The sequence below is a fragment of the Anarrhichthys ocellatus genome, unplaced genomic scaffold, assembly GCF_004355925.1.
Source record: "Anarrhichthys ocellatus isolate YVR2014 unplaced genomic scaffold, GSC_Weel_1.0 scaffold19, whole genome shotgun sequence".
Lineage (NCBI taxonomy): Eukaryota > Metazoa > Chordata > Actinopteri > Perciformes > Anarhichadidae > Anarrhichthys > Anarrhichthys ocellatus.
Genome location: NW_022280049.1, coordinates 2,680,714 through 2,700,829, shown reverse-complemented (window position 1 = coordinate 2,700,829; position 20,116 = coordinate 2,680,714). Strand labels below are relative to the sequence as shown.

The 20,116-nt window shown below is 43.0% G+C and overlaps 3 protein-coding genes across 5 annotated transcripts; all 3 read right to left on the bottom strand.

Annotated features, from left to right (window-relative positions):
- Positions 1 to 1,410: 1,410 nt before the first annotated feature.
- On the bottom strand, positions 1,411 to 4,280 carry LOC116389405 (transforming growth factor beta activator LRRC32-like). Its single transcript, XM_031858073.1, has 2 exons — positions 4,158 to 4,280; positions 1,411 to 4,045 (listed from the first exon to the last, which is right to left on the bottom strand). The coding sequence occupies exons 1-2, from the start codon at positions 4,245 to 4,247 to the stop codon at positions 2,183 to 2,185; spliced, it is 1,953 nt and encodes a 650-aa protein (XP_031713933.1). The 5' UTR covers positions 4,248 to 4,280; the 3' UTR covers positions 1,411 to 2,182.
- A 248-nt stretch (positions 4,281 to 4,528) lies between these two features.
- On the bottom strand, positions 4,529 to 7,115 carry LOC116389444 (tumor necrosis factor ligand superfamily member 13B-like). 2 transcript variants are annotated; one of them, XM_031858128.1, is made up of 6 exons: positions 6,893 to 7,115; positions 6,680 to 6,767; positions 6,499 to 6,555; positions 6,303 to 6,415; positions 6,068 to 6,212; positions 4,529 to 5,292 (listed from the first exon to the last, which is right to left on the bottom strand). In XM_031858128.1, exons 1-6 carry the CDS (start codon positions 7,076 to 7,078, stop codon positions 5,177 to 5,179), a joined length of 705 nt encoding a protein of 234 aa, XP_031713988.1. In that variant the 5' UTR covers positions 7,079 to 7,115; the 3' UTR covers positions 4,529 to 5,176. The 2 variants fall into 2 exon arrangements, with proteins under 2 accessions (XP_031713988.1, XP_031713987.1); XM_031858127.1 differs by having other exon boundaries at positions 6,068 to 6,415.
- Positions 7,116 to 7,359: 244 nt separating this feature from the next.
- On the bottom strand, positions 7,360 to 19,156 carry eda (ectodysplasin A). 2 transcript variants are annotated; one of them, XM_031858147.1, is made up of 8 exons: positions 18,710 to 19,156; positions 12,434 to 12,539; positions 10,420 to 10,458; positions 9,936 to 10,106; positions 9,556 to 9,590; positions 9,376 to 9,427; positions 8,768 to 8,898; positions 7,360 to 8,482 (listed from the first exon to the last, which is right to left on the bottom strand). In XM_031858147.1, the coding sequence occupies exons 1-8, from the start codon at positions 19,115 to 19,117 to the stop codon at positions 8,222 to 8,224; spliced, it is 1,203 nt and encodes a 400-aa protein (XP_031714007.1). In that variant the 5' UTR covers positions 19,118 to 19,156; the 3' UTR covers positions 7,360 to 8,221. The 2 variants fall into 2 exon arrangements, with proteins under 2 accessions (XP_031714007.1, XP_031714008.1); XM_031858148.1 differs by having other exon boundaries at positions 8,774 to 8,898.
- Between the last annotated feature and the right edge of the window lie 960 nt (positions 19,157 to 20,116).

Below are 20,116 nucleotides of genomic sequence, written 5' to 3'. Positions count from 1 at the left end.
GACAAAACCCACCACAGCCACAGCCTGTTCACCCTGCTGCCGTCTGGCAAGAGAAACAGAAGTATCAGCTGCTTTATAACCAGACTACAGAGCGACTTCCTGTGAGACTCATCAACTTATCCACCTCACTGCACCACAACAAATTGTTTTGCTTTTTTTGTTTTACTTATGTAGCATAAAGGGACTTCAACTACATTTTGTTGTGCAACCCTATGTTGTAGAATGACAATAGATTTACCTTGAACCTTGAAGTGTGTACTGATGCATTCAAAGAAGTTGCATGTGCATTGTAAATAATATTGTTATGAGGATTACTGCATTATGGACCGTGCCCACATTGGTAGAGGAGCACAATGCATTTGTTAAGAAAACTGCAATTCCAGGTCAGCAGATTTATGAATAGCACAAAAAAGAAAAGGAGAGCAGAACAAACAGCTAGATGCTTAGATAGTAACTTTATCAAGGGATGGGTTTACAGAAGAACTGATACAGCAACGGATTTCACTCTGATTTTAACAAGATATGTGAAACATTAATAGCAATGCCAGTGGCTTATGCTACATTTGATGTAAGATAAAATTATCCTTATTAAGAGACACTTCCAAAGTCTCAGGCTTATAACTGGGCAATGATGACAATCCTTTACTTGTAAGGATGGGCTTTACTGGAAATACAATTTGAGTGAGAGTGTGACAGCCATAGTTTTTAATACTTGCTCTATGTGCTAACAAACAAGCTGCTGCTAATGTCTACATGCCAGCTACCATTAACCACCAAGTAGAAGAATGAATGTAATTTGCTACTTGCATTCCTATGGTTTTACACCTAATACTAACCACACAGTGTTCTTTTCTTCCAGAGTGCTCTTTGCTTGAACTTGTCAAGCTGCTACTTGATCTAGTACCAACATCTTGTGGGTGGGGCAACAAAGACATTTCCTACAGTTATATTGCTCAAGAGGCAGATTGATAGGCATCCTGGCTCTTTCGGCACTTATACGCTGGCATCGCAGCCCTGGCTGTACCTGCTGGACAAAGTGGAAATGGGCACGAGAATTGCAAAATTACGCTTTGTATCAGTTTCAAAGGAGAAGGATGTGTCATGAGAAGACAATAAGAGGATTGCTTAACAGGATATCCTCCTGCAACAGCAGTTTCTCCCCGGTGAACCTTGAGCTACTTTATTTCAGAGTGTAATAAAATCCTTAGAATTACTGATTAAGTTGACACTGCAACATGTCATTAGGCTTTTGCACATTTTTCACCAGACTATCAGCCCACCTCATCGTCTGTGGAGCAGCACTGTGGGATGAAATTCAAAGATTGTTCATGTGTTGTTAGTGTAACCTCTTTTTCTTCCAATATATTTTTATTCAAATTTGCAGTGGTTACAAACAAAAACAGCCCCAGCCTACAATAGTTGCTCAACTAAAAACAGAAATTCACAATTCATCCTCACTGAACTACAGTGATTTATTTTGCAGGTATAGAAAAGGTGTACTTGTACTCTAAAATGAATACTCTCAACATATTCTAGTTATTAGGTACAGCATTTTTATTATTATGTTCAGCATAACTGATGCCACATTGTATTTCATTACCAGGGCCAGAGCCGATTATACATAACAAAACACAAACAGATGCAGAAAGTGAAATATATTAAAGTGTACAAGGTCTCTTATTGGCGTTTTATTGAATTGTTCAGGAGTTCAAATTCTGGGAACATTGTGCAAGGCCTCAGAGACGTCATAAAAAATTGAGCCAAGGCTAAACTTTTAGTTGCTTGCAAACGTTTCACAATGAAGGATGGGCAAAAATTCTCTGCCTGATTAGCGATTTGGCACACATATCGTAACCAAATACCTTGGGAGTCAATTTTAATCACAGCAATTTGGCTGCACAGGTCACACAGCGTGATGCATGTTCTACAAGATTAATAGTGTGCAGTAGGAGCCATAAAAGAAAGCTTTGAATGGAGATGAGAAAATAATTGTGTTAGACGATGAAGATTCTACTGAATTTTACGAACTAAAAGTCACGCAAAATGAAGCTCAAATTAATTTCAGTTACTTTAGTTTGCCATCCAGTTTCTCACTATTGTATTTGAGTTGCTTACTTAATGTAACCCATGTGCGTAGATAGAACAATGTCCAAAATAAACCGATGACAACAGATTTAACATATCACACTATGAATGATCTCTGTGTGCAACACCCTTTCCTGGTAAATATGAGGAGCACTGTCGATATTACAGATACGAATAAAACAATGATGATCATTGTTCCAAAGTGAACTTCCTGTGCTTTTGTATGAGACAAACAATACCCTGAAGGGTTTTTCAGATACTCTGTCATCGCAATGTGTCTATCGCTTGTAAAGCATACGGCGTCATTGACATCAGGCAGTTTCATCTTCAGCTCATGTAGGATTATCAGCCACTTACTGTCACAACAGTTAAAATAGTTTCCACTTATATACATAAGATTAAGGCGCTCCGATAAAGCAAGGATCAAAGAATTGTTTAAAGACTCAAAATGATTATTTCTTATGTCTATTTCTGTCAGAGGAGAGCAGCTCAAACTGCTGGGAATCACATCGAGGTGGTTGTTAGATATGTTCAGCTCAGTTAATGCTGGCATGCAGGGTAAAGACAGATCAGAGCTGGTCATGTTCATTTCACTAATGATCAAGGACTGGAGAGTCTTTTGCACACCCTCTAATGCGTCCCTTCGCACTACCATATGTGAATTTCTTGCAAGGTTCAGAGAAACCAAAGAGGTTTTTAGAAACGTGTTTGGTTGAAGCATTTTGATGTTGTTTTCTTTAAGATTGAGGTGTTTCAGCGTCCTTAGCTGGCCAATGACAACGCAGGAGGCATTGAGATTCATCTGCTGTGTTGATTGGTCAATTGAGGCACAAGGCTGCACAGAATTGTCTTGTAGATTTAATGTTTCTATTTGTGTGAGCGCATTGAGAAAAAGTGGAGAAATGTATGCAAGTCCGTTACTCTGCATGTTAAGGTACTTTAAGGAGGGAAAGAAAAGCTGCCGACGGAATCCTGATTCGTCGTCATTTCTTACGTTCCAGGTGATGTTTTGCAAACAGTTGAAACTAAAATTCAGAGTCTCTAATGATGTAAGACGGCTCAAAGTCTCCAGTGGGAAAGACCTGAAGTGGTTATAGCTCAGGTCGATATAAATCAGTGGCATCAGCCTCCAGTTTGAGTGTAGGATATTTTTTCTAACTGTTTTCTCGCTCATAATCTCACTATAAAGAGCATTGGCCTCCGATACCATTGTAGCCTCTGAATTTAAGGCACCGACCAAATTATTCTGTAAATGTAGATACCTCAAACTGTTCATTTTTGGAACAATTGGGAAATAAAGGAGTTTGTTGTGACTCAGATCAAGAATTTCAAGCCTGTACAACTGGTCATCCTCACGCGTAACAAAGAACTCAACTGAATTTCGACTAAGATTCAGATATTTAACTTGATGTAGTTTAAAATCACAGATATGCGCAAGGTTATTTCTGGCCAAATTTAGCACCTCTAATTGGCTCAATGGTTCAAATGTCCCCTGTTCTATCACCGATATCTGATTGTCATCAATAGTAATGGCCCTCAAACCTTTACTCTCTTTGAACAAGTTGTGTGAAAGTCTTGTTAAAGCATTACCAGTCATCTTAAGTTGATCAAGACACGATTTGTTTCGAAGATACACTTCCACTGCATCGTCACTCAAGTCGTTCATTGATATGTCCAAACTCTTCAGCCTACTGATGGATTGGAGGGCTTTGCCGTTACTGCCAATGTCGTCGTTCAGCGCATTTCTGGACAAATTCAACTCCTCAAGTCGAGCCAGGTCTTCAAAAGCGCCCTCGGAGATGAGATCCAGCTGGTTGGAGCTCAGGTCCAGCTGCTCCAAGTATGGCAAAGCAAGTGTGTGCAGCTGTCTGATGAAGTTATTGGACAGGTCTAGTCTCCTAAGCCTTACATCCAAATCCAGAGGGACAGAATAGAGGCTGTGGTTGTTCCAGGACTGCTCCTTGAAATGAAAGGAACATTAATCATAATCAAAGAGTGAACCATGGAAACCAAACTTGGAAAACAATTGCAATGATATTACACAACATTTCAATTATATATATTGAGCCTACCTTCGGCTCGTCATATGTCAGTCCAGTTATACAAAGGTCATGGCCGATTGACCAGAGTAGCAGGAGATTAGAGAACATATGTCTGACCATCCTTCCTCTGCTGTTGCTTCTGCTGCTGTTCAACTGTACTACCACTGTTGTCAGAGCTCATACACACACATACACCCTCTTATAGCCATGCTTCATGAAAAAAAAGGGAGAGAGAAAACAGCTGTGGACACCAGATAGACACTGGGCATTCTATATTTAGACAATAAAGGCTTGGCCACTTATACATCACTTTGTACTGCTCCCTATATACAGGGATGGGTCAAATGCAGAAGGCAAATTTCGTGTATATGTATATGACAATAAAAATGGTTTCTGGTTTCTTATATTAAGAAAACATCTGAATAGTTTTTCATTTGGATAAAAACAGGCTTTTAGACAAAGATGGTCATATTTCTGTGTTTAATGCAGCCAGTTATACGGATTCATACATTCAAAATTACCTTAATGAGAATTTATTTGTACTAAGGCATGTTATCCCATTTATAACAACTTAAATTCCATCATGACATCTTTAATTATTTAAAGCGTTGAGCAGTTTGTGTCCACCAGGAAAACACCCCCAGAGCAGAGCGATATAAATTTATACCTTTGTTTGTTTCTGACATAGTCTTTGGAAAACGGAAACCATTCTAAAATAGACGACAGGAACAAATAAACAGACAAAGTGGAGGTGGAGCAATGTATAAAGAGACATGTTAAAATAGACTGATGAAAGGAGGTGGAAGCACACATAAACAATGCTTCGGGGACAGCCCAGGTGGACTACCTGAAAAATACACTACAATGCTTTAAAGCTAAAGGCATTTAAAAGTAGTAGAGATAGGCAGTTCATTAAAAAAGTCCCTTCGGTTTTCCTGCTGCTGTCAGCCACTCTGTCCTTTATCAGCATCCCCTCACACAGCTCAGTGTCAGTTTCCTACATCCTGCAGGAACAAGCTGCATGATTATCATCTTCATACTGTCTTGTTTCAGTTTAGCTGTATGACACCAAAAAATGTAAACTCTGCGTCCATAGAAATGAGGGCATGGGGCCTGTATGGTATCACCAATTCCAGCTCATCGTCCTGATGCAGCCGCACAATGCCTGTAGCAGAAGATACGTAGAAGGAGGCATCAGAGGAGATGGGTGACAAATAAAAGGAAAAACTGACATAATGATTCCTAGTGAGGCCAGATTTAAATCTTCTGGGCATAGTCTCTGGAGAGATGAAAGCCATATGTATACAAAAGATATAGTGGTTGGGAAATGCACACAAACACAAGTTCTTGCCTAGCGCTCGTGAGAAGATCGATACCACAATCGCGCCTAAATGGCAAATATGAAGCTACAGCCAGCAGCTAACTAGCATAGCTTAGCACAAAGAGTGTAAACAGAGAGAAACAGCTAGCCTGGCTCTGTCCAAAGGCAACTAAATCCTACTTCCAACACGTCTAAAGCTCATGCACATAATATCTAATTTGTTTAATCTGTACAAAAAACAAAGTGTAAATGTCCAGAAGCAGTTTGGGAAACCTCAGGGTGATGATGAGACTCCAGGAAATCACTACTTCTGGACAAAAACTAGCAAAATCAACCGTACAACCACAAGGTGTCAATTTTACACCCAGGTTTCTGTGCAAATTAAGCAAACAAGGAATATAGGTGTTTATTTTGTTTATGCTTTGGACAGAGCCAGACTAGCTGGTCTGTGTGCTAAGCTAAGCTAACCTGCTGGCTGTAGCCTTATATTTACCGTGTAGACATGAGAGTGGTATCAATGATCTTATCTAACTCTTGGCAAGAAAGCAAATAAGCGTATCATTTTTTTAATTGTTGAAGACTATATCTGTAAGTGGCCACAATGCAGGGCCTCACTGACCTGCAGTGTAGCATGTATTGGCCGGAGTTTCACTGGGCATCTCCTGCAGACAGCGCAAGAGCTCTGTTGATGTCGTCCCTGTTCTAGTGGAACCCAAACTTCGAATGATATGACCCATAACTGTACTTGGGCCTCTGAACAAAACCTGTGAATTAAGGAGAACATTAGCGGACCAGTTGGAACAAATCTGATGTAATATCAATTTAGTTATGCTTGAGTTACAGTGACACCATACTTGTCCAAACACCAAGTAATATCCATCTTCTTGGACAATAATTCTGTTTTCCTTTTGTGAAATTGCATTTCCTTGCTGCGCAGAAACAGTCCAAGGGATCACTGTTATATTTCCTTTGGGAGAAGGCAAGACACACTTGTTCAAAATAATGGCATACGGTGCGCTGCTACAGTCAAACACTTGCATTTAGTTTTACCTCTTATGTCTGGCTGTTTGTCAGTGTTAGCTGTTAACTGCAGGAATGATGTTGGAGCTGGCAAGAGGAAGAAATAAACATAATACTTAATGTAATTAACTTAGCATATAGTGTTTATGGTCTCACTACCAGATTAGACCGTAACTAATGGACACATTTTCAGTTCTCTGCTCCAACCCACCTCTGCAGCTGCCCTGTTGCCGTTTCACTCTCCTGGAAGATATCTTCAGAGAACTCTGAGCTTTCTGCAAAGTACTCGGCTTTATGTCCTAAGAGAAAACAAAGCATTAGGACAAAACTTATTATTGTAGCGTTATCTGAATACTCACTAATGGCATAAATCTCAGTAGTATGATGTCCAAGATGACTCCATCCTCCATAATCAGTGACATACCTCCCTTGTTTGAGACATCTTGGCCATTTTCCCATTGACTCCCTCAGAACGTGGCTGATTTAATTGTAGAATTATATCCCCTTGGAGTTTGCGAAAATCACTTTCTAAAACACTGGCTCTGTGCACCAGGAAAAGACTAAGACAAAACATAAATGCTGCTAGTGATAATAAAGCTTTGTAAAGCATGGTGAGACTGGAGAGACAGACTGGATGTCCTCAAGTTACTCAAACGGGTGAGGTCACACATCAGTTAACCCCGGAAACCCAAATGTTCAGTTTCAAAATTAGTTTCCAAATGAGGAACTATCTCTCTCTCTGCCTCTCAAGATGGAACTCATTTAGATAGTATGAAGATTACAGCCAAAGTTGAAGTGTATTGTGAAACTTACAAAGTAAAAGCGACATTTCAATAAAGCCAAAGGCCTCAAAGAGCATCATTCGTTCTTGTCAAATCCCGTGCCAGCAGAGTCCAATATGGGAGAGAAGTTTTAGCCTTTTAAATCAATACCACCCGCTACACAAACACGAGACAGACACATGTATTTAGACAGAAAATGAAACATTTTAATCCATCAATCAACTCCATTTACAAAAGTATATCCCTTTTTATATACAATATGTACAGAGACGTATAAACAACTATCATTTTTCCACATGGATTCATTCATACGGTACCTAAACAATAGCACTGTAACAAAACATATCACTGATATTCTGCGGGGATGCTGTAGTGCAAATGTGTGCAAAATATATAGTGCCGTTGCTCTGTGAATACCTTATAACTCCAGTTTAAATGGGTTTTTCTCAGCTTTGCATAGATACCTTTATACTTGCTTTGAACTTGTTTTTTTCTAAAAACCTCGGGGCATATGGTGCTTTAAGCGCATGTTGAACCACTTACTTATAACTGTTAATATAATTAAATTAATTAAAATGGCCAAGTATACAAACTGCAACTACAACATTCTGAATAGCTGGTGTTTTTGGAGATACAATATTATCATTCAACAGCACTTGACAACATGTAAATATTAAGTACATGTCAGCGCATTGTCCTTCCTGGTTATAAAGAGAGATGCCGTCTGTGTTGACTATAAATAGAAACTTTTGTTTGGTGAAGCTCATCAAGGCTGATCTCGTTGCACAGAACCAATGTGAGGGGTAAGTGTAACAGTCTATATTGTCCTTTTTAATACAGAACTGTGAAAGTGAGCTAAAAAGTCACCCAGGGGCCTCCTCAATGTTAACAACTCGGGAGGATTTAAGTTTCCTCTGAACAGGGGGCAAGACAGGGGCATTTCATGTAGAGGCCAGGTGGTTGTGTAGTTATCAGTTCTGTCCAGCAGATGGAGCCTCTCCAAGTCTGACACTTCCCAGGAAGGTGGTGTGGTTGGTCATGCTGATGAGTGTGTCCTCGTACACTATGCGTATGGAGATCCTCTGGCCGGCGCGGAGCAGGCTAACCCCAGCCGTGTAGCAGGTGTTGAACTTGCGCTGGCCCGTCTCGATGCTGCAGGTGCAGCGGAGGAACGGGGTGGAGTCCACCATCACCTCATAGCTGGCAATGTCGGTGAAGTTGAGGTAGTACACCTGGTGGAGACATAAAATTCACAGAAGACTGAGAGGGGTAGTCAAAACAAATCCAACACGAGATTTAAGAGCTTATTTAAAGCTCGAACAGCTGGAATATCAGAGTAGCAAACAAGGCTTTGAGTTATAGACGTTCACTTAGGGAGAGTGAAAAGAAATATTTCTCATACTATAACTCAAACATAAGCAAAGCGAACCGGCTTTTACGCTTGGCTACAGCGAAACGGCCAGTTCTTTTGACTCTGAACTGTAAATTATAAGAGTTACGTCAAGGACCGTACTCACTTCTACCTGACTATAGATGAAGTAGACACCGTCCAGCAGCACCTCCAGCTCTCCAGAGCGAGAGTGCATTTTAAACACGCGGTGATGGATGGACACCATCTTCCAGTTCCGAAGGATGCCTTCAGAAAGATCTAAACATGTCACAGCAAACAAACAAGAGGCAAACAGTCAACATAAACAGCTTTCAGCAGTGTTTAACTACAACCAGAGCTCAGTGCTGGCAGACTATATAAACCCTCTAATGATGCTTACACTCCTTTTAGACTCACAAAGTGATGCAGGATGACTTAAATCTGCTAGCATGCGAGGGTTCAGCTCTTGACCCGAGTTAACGCGTGTCTAATTTATAATACAAGCCTGCTAAACTAATCGTGTAATAGCTATAAGATGACTTTAGGGTAACTAAAAATCGTACATAATCTTAAAGTAAATATTGGTAGCAACATTCTAAACCATCAAATGTTAGATATTTATTCTGGTGGAAGTCTGTGTATAGTAGAACAGTTGCAGACCCAGTTCTTTGTCTTAAGGGTGTTGACATGTCAATCATTTTGTGTCAAAGACAAGCGGTGCAACTACAAGAGACAGAGAATAGACAGAAGGCCCACCTTCTCTCACTTGGATGGTTGTCTCCTGTCCTTGCAAATGAACCACTGCAGGCTGAAATGCAAAAGAGACAAAAAGATGTCTGTGAGTAATACATGACACACATTAAAACAAGAGAACAGCTGTTTCATCAGGGATTGTGTGTGGGGTAAAATTGAATTTCAATAGCCGACATGCTCTACCTGGAATTCTTTTGTTTTGGTCTTATCGGGAACCCCTGCAACAATAAGGGAGAGAGACATGATCAATTTCTGGCCTTCAACACTGCTGGGAAACAAAGGAGATGATGATGATTAAAACAAAAACAAACACTGACATAGTTTAAAGAACGATCACTGATCTCCCACACCGTGTTTGACATCCTGCATCAGAAACTCTCACAGTGAGTTCATTGATTTTGACAACTTGAGCCCCCTTCTAGTGTGGGAACGTGTCTACAAGTGGGAAAATAACTGAAATCTAAGAACAGATCTCTCAACTCGTGGGTGTTCTCCAGTCCTCTGGCTTGACTATTGGCTATCTCAGCGCGTTATCGCGTCATTTCTATTTTCGGTTTTAATACCTGCTGGACCTTGAGTGCCCGAAGGTCCCTGTGGCCCGGGGGGTCCAGGAGGTCCTGCGGGCCCCACAGCGTTGCTTCCTGGAATACCGGGGATTCCGGGGATGCCTGGCGGCCCCTGTGGGCCGGGGGGACCAGGGGGACCAGGGGGCCCCGGCACAGACCGTTTTTTCCCTGTAAGGAGAGAAAGCAAAATGGTTGGCAAACTAAAAAACTGGCAAACTTAAACACATCTTTTGACTGTCGGGTCAATTTTATTTATATAGCTCGACATCACAAATCTATAATCAGAATGTAAATTATTTTATTAAAAGGATAGAGGCAGGAATAATGTGCCGACATACAGAATCAAATATAGAATCGCTTTAATTCAACCTGGTTGTTGTATTTTGGACGACATCTCAAAGATACTTCCAGAAAGTAGGCAGCAGGTAGCAGTCGAATCTATGACCAAGATCACTGAAACTTAGTCGGAATTATTCATTACCTTTTCTCTTTTCTTTCCTTCTTTCCCTTCCAGTCGATTCTGTGAGAAACACAAACAGTGTGATTAAGCTTGAAATGGTCTCCTGAACAATTATCATCTCCGATAACGTCTGGACTATCCAGCTCATTCCATGTAGGTATCCTAAACGGGCTAAAATAACAGATTCAGAGGGTTTCGGCACTGAACACTGGAGTGGAGGTATGTCAGTCTGTGGTATCTTCTAGTGTAGTAATTTGTAAGTGTGGTTTCACCTCCTCTGTATGAACAAGTGCCTTAAGCATTCACAGGCAGTGGAACTGGAGAAGATCATTAGAGAGATACTTTATCCTGCCAAAATCCTTTTCTTTGAATTAAGCCCAGATGGCGAATGCAGATGAAAGTGTGCTTACATGTGTGTGTGTGTGTGTGTGCATGCTTTACAACCATGTGTGTGTGTGTGTGTGTGCATGCATGCATGGATGGATGGATTTTGGTGGGGCATCCATGTCAGTGTTTGAAAGACAAAATGCACTTGGTGTGCGTGTGTCCGTGTTTATGCTCCGTGTGCAGCTGAAGAATCCTTTTCAAAAAGCCGTCTCGCTGCTCTTGTGTTTACCATGTCATTACAACTACAAAGGCCATTTAACCTTAAAACCTCACAGTTTGAGTCCCCCTCAAACATATGGCCAGTGTTTCTCCTCTGGCTAAATGACTGGATGCATCCGCATAGATTTCTCTTAACGAGCAGCCCTATCTGGGATCTGGTGCCCGTTAGGAGTGCCCAGAACGCACACACATATACACACACACACACACACACACACACACGGACACACACGGACACACACGGACACACACACACACACACACACACACACACACACACACACACACACATCTAAGGCTGAGATTACAAAAGCTTTTGTCTGTGCGCTGAGCGCAGAGGAGAGACCTGGGAATGATTAGTGTTTAGAGGCTCGGGACTTTACTGATTTATGTAGAAAGTCTCAAAGGTGAGTTTTTTCTTCTAATTCAAACACAATCACTAAACTCCCCCCCAAGTATTCAGTGTCACGCCACAGACGTTGGAATGCCTTGTGATCATGCTGCACTTGTTCCACTCAGACATGAAACTTCAAAGGCTTGGCTTTTTTTATTTGCATAGCTCACATTCTAAACAAAAACTACAAAAGCTAATTCAGACATATTGGACATATGGTTTTCTGCGGAGCCATTGATTACGATAAATCAATTCGGTGGAATTAATGTAAGCCATCAAAGACGCGGATGATAACCTCTTTGAGAAATGGTCACCTGGTTCCTTAAAATGAATGCATGTACTATGAAGTGATTTTGTTCTGTCTTATTTTCTAGAGGTTCAGACTTGACTGAGAGCACAGCTGGATGCTGAAGATCTAGTTCTGCTTATTTGACAGACATAAAGGATATTTCGGGGGACCTGATAATATTTCGAGACGGGGAAAATCAACGCGGGTTTCCGCTGTCTGTTTCAAATTGGTGAAACCCTCCCAAACTCCATGTTGTCCTTGTTTGCTTTCCAAGTAATAATCAATCCAATGCCATTTAATCCTTTGCTCTATAAACTCTGCAACATTATGTGGTGGAGCTGCTTTGTTAAGTAAGCACAAAGCGGTAAAGAAAAAATAAAATCAATTCCACAAAAAGTGAGAAAACATTAACAAACTGTTTTGAAAATGTATTAACTTTAAGACCACCGAAGGTTATTTACACTGTACCTGATCTCCTCCAAACAAACAAGACTTACAGAAACTATTGCTCAACAGACGACGAGGCCTTCGCCAATTACATATCCAATAAATAGACTGATGCAGGTGCACCCGAAAGCAATGGCGAAGCAATTGTGTTTTTTGTCATTAAGGGAACTGAGTTTGGAGTTTGAGCCTGACGAATACAGAGGGGTGAGCGGGGAGACAATGAAAGGGCCAGTACACGTCTTCTGTATCAAGGTGGAAGGACAAGACAAGCATTAGTAAATTATGATAAATAAACATACCTGTTTCTGACTGCCTGCCGGGACTTCTTTTCGCCCGCTGAGTTATGCCCCTGTTATCCTCTGTGGCATGGAATTCACTATTTCTGTGTACCGGTAGTAACTTGTCCTGGCGAAGAAACAAAAGAAAATATTGAGTATGGAAAATTCATATGGCAGGAAATTCAAGAGGGCCACTTGCTTCATACACCGAGACGCTCCCCAGTACATGAATGCCACCTTATATTAATCCCGTGATGCAAACAAAAGGAATGAGCGATACAAGTATTTGAGAGGGAAACCCAAGTTACAAGTGGCCTTTTCTATTCTTGGGCTATAATGTTTGCACAGACACAACTTGGGGCATTTGAAAAGATGCGAGACACCATCAGCAAGCACATTCATTTGTGGCCTAGTCATTGTCTGTCCCATTGGGGGATGTAACACATCCTGTAACCCAAGTCACTTTTGTCTGCGTTTCTGACGTTTGAGACGGTCACCTCGACACGACTGCTCTGAAATTCACCTTTTTATACAAAAGGAGGGGGATTGTGGTTAATCTGAGAGCAGTACCCATTCATGTGGCACCTGGTCCCCAGCCCTATTCAGAGGTAAGATGAATAAGCAACAAAAAAGTCAAAGAAAACGATCTGATGAGGCTGGTCTGAGCTCATCCCTAAAAACAGGAAAAGCTATGCTACAGTGGTGGGGTGTTCCCATGGGCGAGTGAGTGGCGGGACAAACTGCATGCCTGTGTTCTCATGTGACTGGTTCTGGTCGACCTACATTCACATGAACTCTGTAGGACGCGCTGACCTGACTGTAGTACGCTGGAGACGGGGCCCGGTCCCCCGACAACAAAAATGTTTCGTGCTGAGGAGTTTTAAAAACGCAGTTTTGTTTCAAAGTGGCTTTCTGTTTGAACAGGCAGTTTGTGAGCACATCGTTGGAGGATTCCCAAAATCCGATAGACAAAGAAACTCGACATTGGAAACACAACCGAGACCACCCAAAGCCTTCCTTTCGTCGAGCCCCGCGATACATGAGATCGCTTTCGGTCACACTTTGGAGTGTCAGCGTGAATAATGGGCAGAGTGTGAGGCTCGCGGGCTCTCGACGGCTGAGGACAGACGACCAGACGACCAATAATTGTGCCGGACTGCTCGGAGTTCGGATAACTGACATCTCCAAAGCACCGACACGTGCAGGCCCTTAGCATGGATCACGAGATAATAAATAATGATGGATCATTCATTCTCACTGCTGGGAACGAATCAGACAAGCTTACTGACAGACACTTTGACCTCTCTTATTGTTCATGGGGGCCAAATCCCAGTTGGGTACAAGACGACATACTCCATGTTTCCAGCTGTGACGCTCAAATAAACATAGTTGTTATGTTTACCCCAAACCCCCCCCGACGGCGAGAAATCTCCTTCTCCGGCAAAGCGGCGTGAACTCCGAGTGCCTCTTTGTGTGGTTTTCAAGCAGAGCCACTGAAAGACCATAAGAAGACAGACAGGGAAAGTTATGTTTCGAGTTTCTTCTATACCTCGTCTCAGATGTGGGATCCCTCCCCCCTGTGGTGAGGGATGAGCAGTATCATGTCAAACACCCCCCCCCCGCTGGCTGTGTTGGACAAGCTCAAAGTAGCTAAAGTCTACATCGCCGACCAGCTGCCAGCCGTGTCTGACCGTATAAGCACGGGAATTCCATCCCGATGGAGGAGTACGTGTTGGAGCGGTTCATCGACACACAGACGGCCAGATGTTTCCCGCGAGCAGCGACGTTTGCCATTCATTTGGTGCACAGGTGTCTTCCACATCTCCTCTCCAGCTGTTGGCATATAAGGGGCTTTTACCTCTCAAAGGATTCTGGGTGTATGTTCAGGCATATGGCATTGCACTTTCGTCAGCCAAACACGATTCAACAGCCAATTTCTGGCCCGGGATTAAGCTCAAGCAGAATGACAAAAAACAAACAAGCAATCTGCTAGGCTACTACCACAACTGGTGTGTCTGTTGTCACACGTGAAGGCAACAAAGTGATCTTTAATAAAAAAAAATAATAATTATACATTATTCAATTATACGACTATGAGAAATGGTTCTGCGCCCTTGTTCGCTTCATTTCACTTCATTACACCATTTACTGCCTTCAAAGGCACGCAGGGTTACAGTAAATCAGGATGACAACGTGTTGGTATGTATGCCAAGTGCCAACTATTGAGTAAACCATTCTTTTTCAGCACAAGGGGAAAATGCTATTAATTAGAGGGCTTTCAAATCTTCAAAGCGCGGGGTGTGCTGTTGCGCGCAAACGACGCGATTCCCCGTTGCTCCGTGAGGATATGACTAAAATTCAGTCACCCCAGGGATGTGTAATTTAGCGATCACAAGACTTCTTGTCTTTTGCCCCATTAGTACTTACTATTACAACAGCTTGTATCTCTTCCCATCTCTGCACTCATACCACAGACATTCAGACATTTTCAAAGCTCGTTTATGAAAATAAAAAAGGCTCCAGCTCAAGTGTATTTTTTGACCAATACCGTTTCCAAAGCATGCTGGCTGCAGCAACGCCTCTACAGCTCAGACTAGCAGCGTCTAAATGACTGAACTGCGGTGGAGATCGTGGAGTCACGAAGTTGAGGAGGTGAAACTCGGGGCTGGTGGCTGTGGGTGCCAGATGCTGCGGACTCGGGTGCCCATCACGGCTGTACAAGCATTACTAACTGTAGCGGCATGCGGACCGCTGAGAAATGAGACGGCGTGTTTTCTTCTTCAATTTACCAAACAAAAAAAAAAAAGGAGTGTTCTTTCCTCAGCCAATATCAGACACTGCTCTCTGGAAGGCCATGTGTTTCAAACCATAACTTGCGATCTGAAAGCTGTGGAGCACACAACCTAAGGGAAATGTCGCCTGTCAGCAGCCAATCACATCTCGGATTGTTGCAACACCGCTGGCAAAGCGAGTCCTCGCTGAATGCTTTGAGCATTCATTATTTCGGTGGATGTTTGTGACTGTGGACTCGATCTTTACTGGGCGTCTACGCCGTCCGTCTGTCAACACAATTCAGTCTTATATGGAAACGTTTGAGGCCTCGTACCTCTGATGTTTCAACCTCCTCTTGCCTTGTGCTTTTTCATGCCACGGAGGCTCGCTCCCATCTGTACCTATGATACTGCTTGTTTTAACTAATCCTGCACTGGTCACAATTTAAAGTAGATGCGGGTGACAGCCCACCGCGGCGCCCCACAGCTTGTATGCCGCCGAGGACTTTGTGTCCCATCAAACTGACTTTTTTTAATAGCCGTTAACTAGGCTCCAGATGTTTCAGCATCTGTTCTCTGGGAGACTTTGAAGGCATACATCAGAGGAGAAAATTATTTCATATAATGGTTATAAGAAAAATGTTGGGCTGAAGAATAAAACGCTATCAGAGCTATAACACAATTAAGTATTCCACGGGTTGACTTTTACGACGCGTCACTCACTTAGGGCAGGTGAATGAGGGTCAGGCTGGCTGTGAGCAACACTTGCTCTGTAAGTCAGTAATGCCCCGCATCACACCCTTCAGACCTAAGAGCTACACACACCTGGGAGGGGCTTTTTTTTTTTTTATACTGTTGGGAACTTCACAGATCTGCAGCACAGCTGGGGTTTACTGCCTTGCTCAAGGGCATACCAACTGTGACTGTTGAGGGGAGGACTGTTTGTCTTGTCCCAGATGATACTCGGCAAGATTATCTGCTCTCATTTAGACGCTACCACTCGGGTTGGAAAGAGTGTGAAATGTTACGCTACTTTGAAGTGCAGGTCAGGAATGAGTGCATTTCTCCATCAAAGTTCTCACCAAACCTTTCCTCCTTTTATTGCATATTGTTGCTGGGAAAATCTCTTGAGATATATAAACCTTTCAACAATATTGTTTCCGTCTATTTACTTAAATTTATAGACACGCTGACAGATTTATGGGCTCAAATTGTGTTATATTGTTACAAATATGGTATGACAGCATTTTTACTGCCTTACTTTCTTTCTGTGCCTCGGATCACACCGCAGTGACCCCTCTCTGTTCACAGACAGATTCTGAACACCGATCAGACACTTGTGTCGCCTCGATCACTCGCTGGGAGTTATAGCCGTGATCACCGTCTTCATATCAGTGGCGGATCTATATCATTTCAGTACAAAATGATGTAATACAAGTACAAGATGACGTCGATGGGATAGAAACGCATCCAAAATGTGACCAAACTTAAACCTGGATGAAAAAATAAACTACAATATTACTAGATTCAAAATAAACGTGGTGCCAGAATAAACACAGGGCGGTGTTTTCTTTTCATAATGAAATTTAAGCATTAAAACAAAGAAAAACAACATTGCTTGTTTCCATGAGCACTTAAGAGAAGATATCAACATCTTCAAACTCTTTTTTTTCCAGATAAAACAAACCCAGTTTTCCCTCAATGCTACAGTCTGATCAAACTGATCAAAAGTTCTTTCCATTCGGTTTGACTCAAGAAGCCACGAAACAAAAATAAATGTTTGACGTTCGACACTGACCAGAACCAGTTGAAGACTGAAAAACACACACTTAATTTGGTGTGCAAAGCTGTTATTACACAAAGAACACTTGTCTTTGTCAAAATAAAACTCAACCACAAAGCCGAGTAAGTCCATCCGACCTGAGGTTCCCCATTGGTACTACATGTTTACCACGACTAAGCGCATAATGCTCCCCACGTCTGCTGTATCGCATGTCTATGCGGTGTGTATGTTTGTTCCTGGTTGTTCGGTCTTCTCTGAAGACCTTCCATGTCTTTTACACTTGTCTGTATACCTGCACATCGCATCAAATCGCACGGATGCTGCTGAAGTTGCTTTGATGAAATCCAACAAACAGTTTCGATCCCTCCAAAAGACATTCTTCAAAGCAAATGCCCGAAAAACTAACAAGTGCGGCCGCTGCGTCCAAATGCCACATGCTCCCGTTTCCCCAACTATGTAAACTGTGGGATGTGTAATCAGAGTTGTTTAATGCAGACATCTGGCAAGGACAGCATCACAGCGCTGTTAAATATTTACAGCTGGGCCACAGTCTTTCACCTCATGAAGCGTCACCATCTGGGTTGAATACCGGGCCCATTTGGCTCGGCTTTAACTGGGGAAACCAAACTAAAATAAGCTGAGCAACGGACACATTGACGACTAAATGAATGGGCTGAGCTTCCCACTGAGAGGAAAATGTTGCAGAGCAGACACCAATACCAGCAAGTGATCTCTATAATCTTTCCTACAGAGAAATGAATGCTAAATGTCCAGCCCATTGCCCCCGCACAGAGGATCATATTCTCTGCAACAACAAAAAAAAAAAAGGTTACACAACCGGGTGACATGTGAGCTAATTGAGCAAGCACTGCAAAGTTCAGACCTACGGGTGGGCCCTTTGTACTGATGAAATTAGGGGATTGTGTGGTGGTGGCGGGGATGGAGAGGGCGGCAGCTGTTGCCAAAGCCACAGACAACACAACGAACATTCAATCAGCCCGCTGCCAGAAAGGAAAACACATGTGAGGCGAGGCTGGCTCAGCTCCGAGTACCAACTGCTCCATCTAAGTCCTGATGAATTTACATCAGCCCTTGGGCTTTGCACCTGCTGGTGATCCAGTTCATTTTTCCGTCCACCTGCTCCAGCACATTGACTGACCAGTCTCCGGGAATCCAACTGGGCAGGCTAAGTATTGAGCATCAACCTCTGTGTGTTTGGGGATCTCTGGAAACAAGATGAATTGGGTTAAATGTGGTTTGATTAGGGAAAGATAAAGCCATGTCTGTAAATTAGATCACTGTGGGATTTTTTTCCCCCTTGTTTTATAAAAAGGCACAATTGGCACCATACATCTCCAACTTCCTCCCTGGGTGTGTTTACCTGAACAGGAGACTTTGGCCAGGTGACAGACTTTAAAGCTTATACCTCCTGTGCATCTTCGTCCAAGAAGGCTGAATCACGCAACGGGAGCGCTGATTCAAACATATTTGTCTGGAAACCGAGCTGGCAAAACGTCGTGACAGGCTACTGTAAAATAAGTTGCCCAGAAACAAGCCATAACAGAGCACAGACACAGAACCCGACACCGTGATCCGGGAACAGGAGGACTGCACGGAGGTGAGTGAACACGAACAGCCTCCGTGTGAGGAATGAAAACAATGTCGCCTGCAAATGAGCTGCTGTGGCTTTTTATTTAGTTTTTTTTTTGTAAACTTACAAAAATAAAAAAATAAATGTTTTACCTCATGACCCTCTGCGCCGCGGCTGATGCGGGAGTCCAGTCGCGGGTGTCCGAGTGAGACCACCGCCGCCGGGTCAGCCAGGTCACTCCCCGCAAGTGTCAATATTGAATCCCGCTTCTGGTGGATAATTTCCCTTTTGACCTCGGACCGCAGGTCCAAATAGCAGACGAGGGTGACAGCGTGCAGAGACAGCGACAGCAGGAAGAATCCCAGGAAGACAACGCTGCCGCTCCGGCTCCTGCACTTCTTGCTGCACGTGCATGGAGCTGCCCTGGGCATCACTTTGTCCGGGAAATCCTCCGCGGGTGAACCATCGCGTGCCATTATATCGGACCGAGCGCGAGTGAAGATGCTCTTTATCTCGGCATAATCGGCTCGTTTTGTCTCGCGCGGGCCGCGGCTATTCATTAACGTGAAGACTCATAGGTGCAGCAGCGTCAGGTCGGCGCAAACTTCTTCGAGTATCTGTAGTAACAATAGAGACCCGCCCACCTCTCGTGTGATTGGTCGGTGGCAATTACGAACCCAGACAATCCGGGCCAGAGGGTGAGGAGCCTGATGCGTCAGGTGCAGTAGTTGAGTGACACCTAATGGACAAAATGGGCAGCTGCAACACCTGTGTGTGAGAATCTTCCCCTCTTTACATCTGCTTGGGTTGTGTCATTATTACTCAGCACTTTGAGGCAGGAAAACACATTTCGTGGGTGACCCTCTCCTGCGTCTTATTTTGATGTGGGTCTCAATGGGAAGGGTCACTTATGTAATGTACGTTGGTTATGCATGTTTTAGGCTTTGGGCATGCTATTTTCCATGTGTAGTTTGTTTGGCCCTTTGTTTTGTTATGTGGGTGGCACACGGAGAGGTGGTCCTGTGCGAAGAATTCATTCAGAACCCCGGTAAATATTGTCCAGCAATGTTACTGAAGCGGTTGATGATTTCATCATTTCATCAAAGAGTGGAAAAGTATTGCAAATCATAGTCAAACTACACATGTTTTATTACATTTATCTGCATTTGGGCCCGGGGCAGGCTGAGCAGCATGATAGCGGGCCTGGAAGAGAGTCAACGTCCCAATGAGCTCAGCATCACTCTGTGTACAACACCATCAAATACTCTAAACACCTGTCACTCAGCTGGACTTGGGGGAATAGTTTGACATTTACCAAAAGGCCGGCTGAGGACAACGCTTTAAGAAGATTGACTGTGGCACTTTGGTTTCTACGTTTTCAGCATGCCAAGCCAAAATTCATTTAGTTCTTTTGAAATGGAGACACTTTGATCTCTGAGGCAAGGAACCAGAGGTAGCCTGTGGATAAAGTCCGTCCTTGAGTCTTGTGATGATGAAACAGGTGCACATAGCGGGGCTGAAACTTGGGGGCTTGATGGATCACCAGCTTAGATTTGTTT

Coding starts and splice junctions, on each gene's coding strand:
- LOC116389405 (XM_031858073.1), bottom strand. CDS start 4,247: ATGGTCAGACATATGTTCTCTAATCTCCTGCTACTCTGGTCAATCGGC. Junction 4,046..4,157: donor TGACATATGACGAGCCGAAG/GTAGGCTCAATA, acceptor TTTCATTTCAAG/GAGCAGTCCTGGAACAACCA.
- eda (XM_031858147.1), bottom strand. CDS start 19,117: ATGAATAGCCGCGGCCCGCGCGAGACAAAACGAGCCGATTATGCCGAG. Junction 8,899..9,375: donor AACCATCCAAGTGAGAGAAG/GTGGGCCTTCTG, acceptor TGACATGTTTAG/ATCTTTCTGAAGGCATCCTT. Junction 8,483..8,767: donor TCATCTATAGTCAGGTAGAA/GTGAGTACGGTC, acceptor TGTCTCCACCAG/GTGTACTACCTCAACTTCAC.
- LOC116389444 (XM_031858127.1), bottom strand. CDS start 7,078: ATGCTTTACAAAGCTTTATTATCACTAGCAGCATTTATGTTTTGTCTT. Junction 6,768..6,892: donor AGATGTCTCAAACAAGGGAG/GTATGTCACTGA, acceptor GTTTTCTCTTAG/GACATAAAGCCGAGTACTTT. Junction 6,556..6,679: donor GCAACAGGGCAGCTGCAGAG/GTGGGTTGGAGC, acceptor TCCTCTTGCCAG/CTCCAACATCATTCCTGCAG.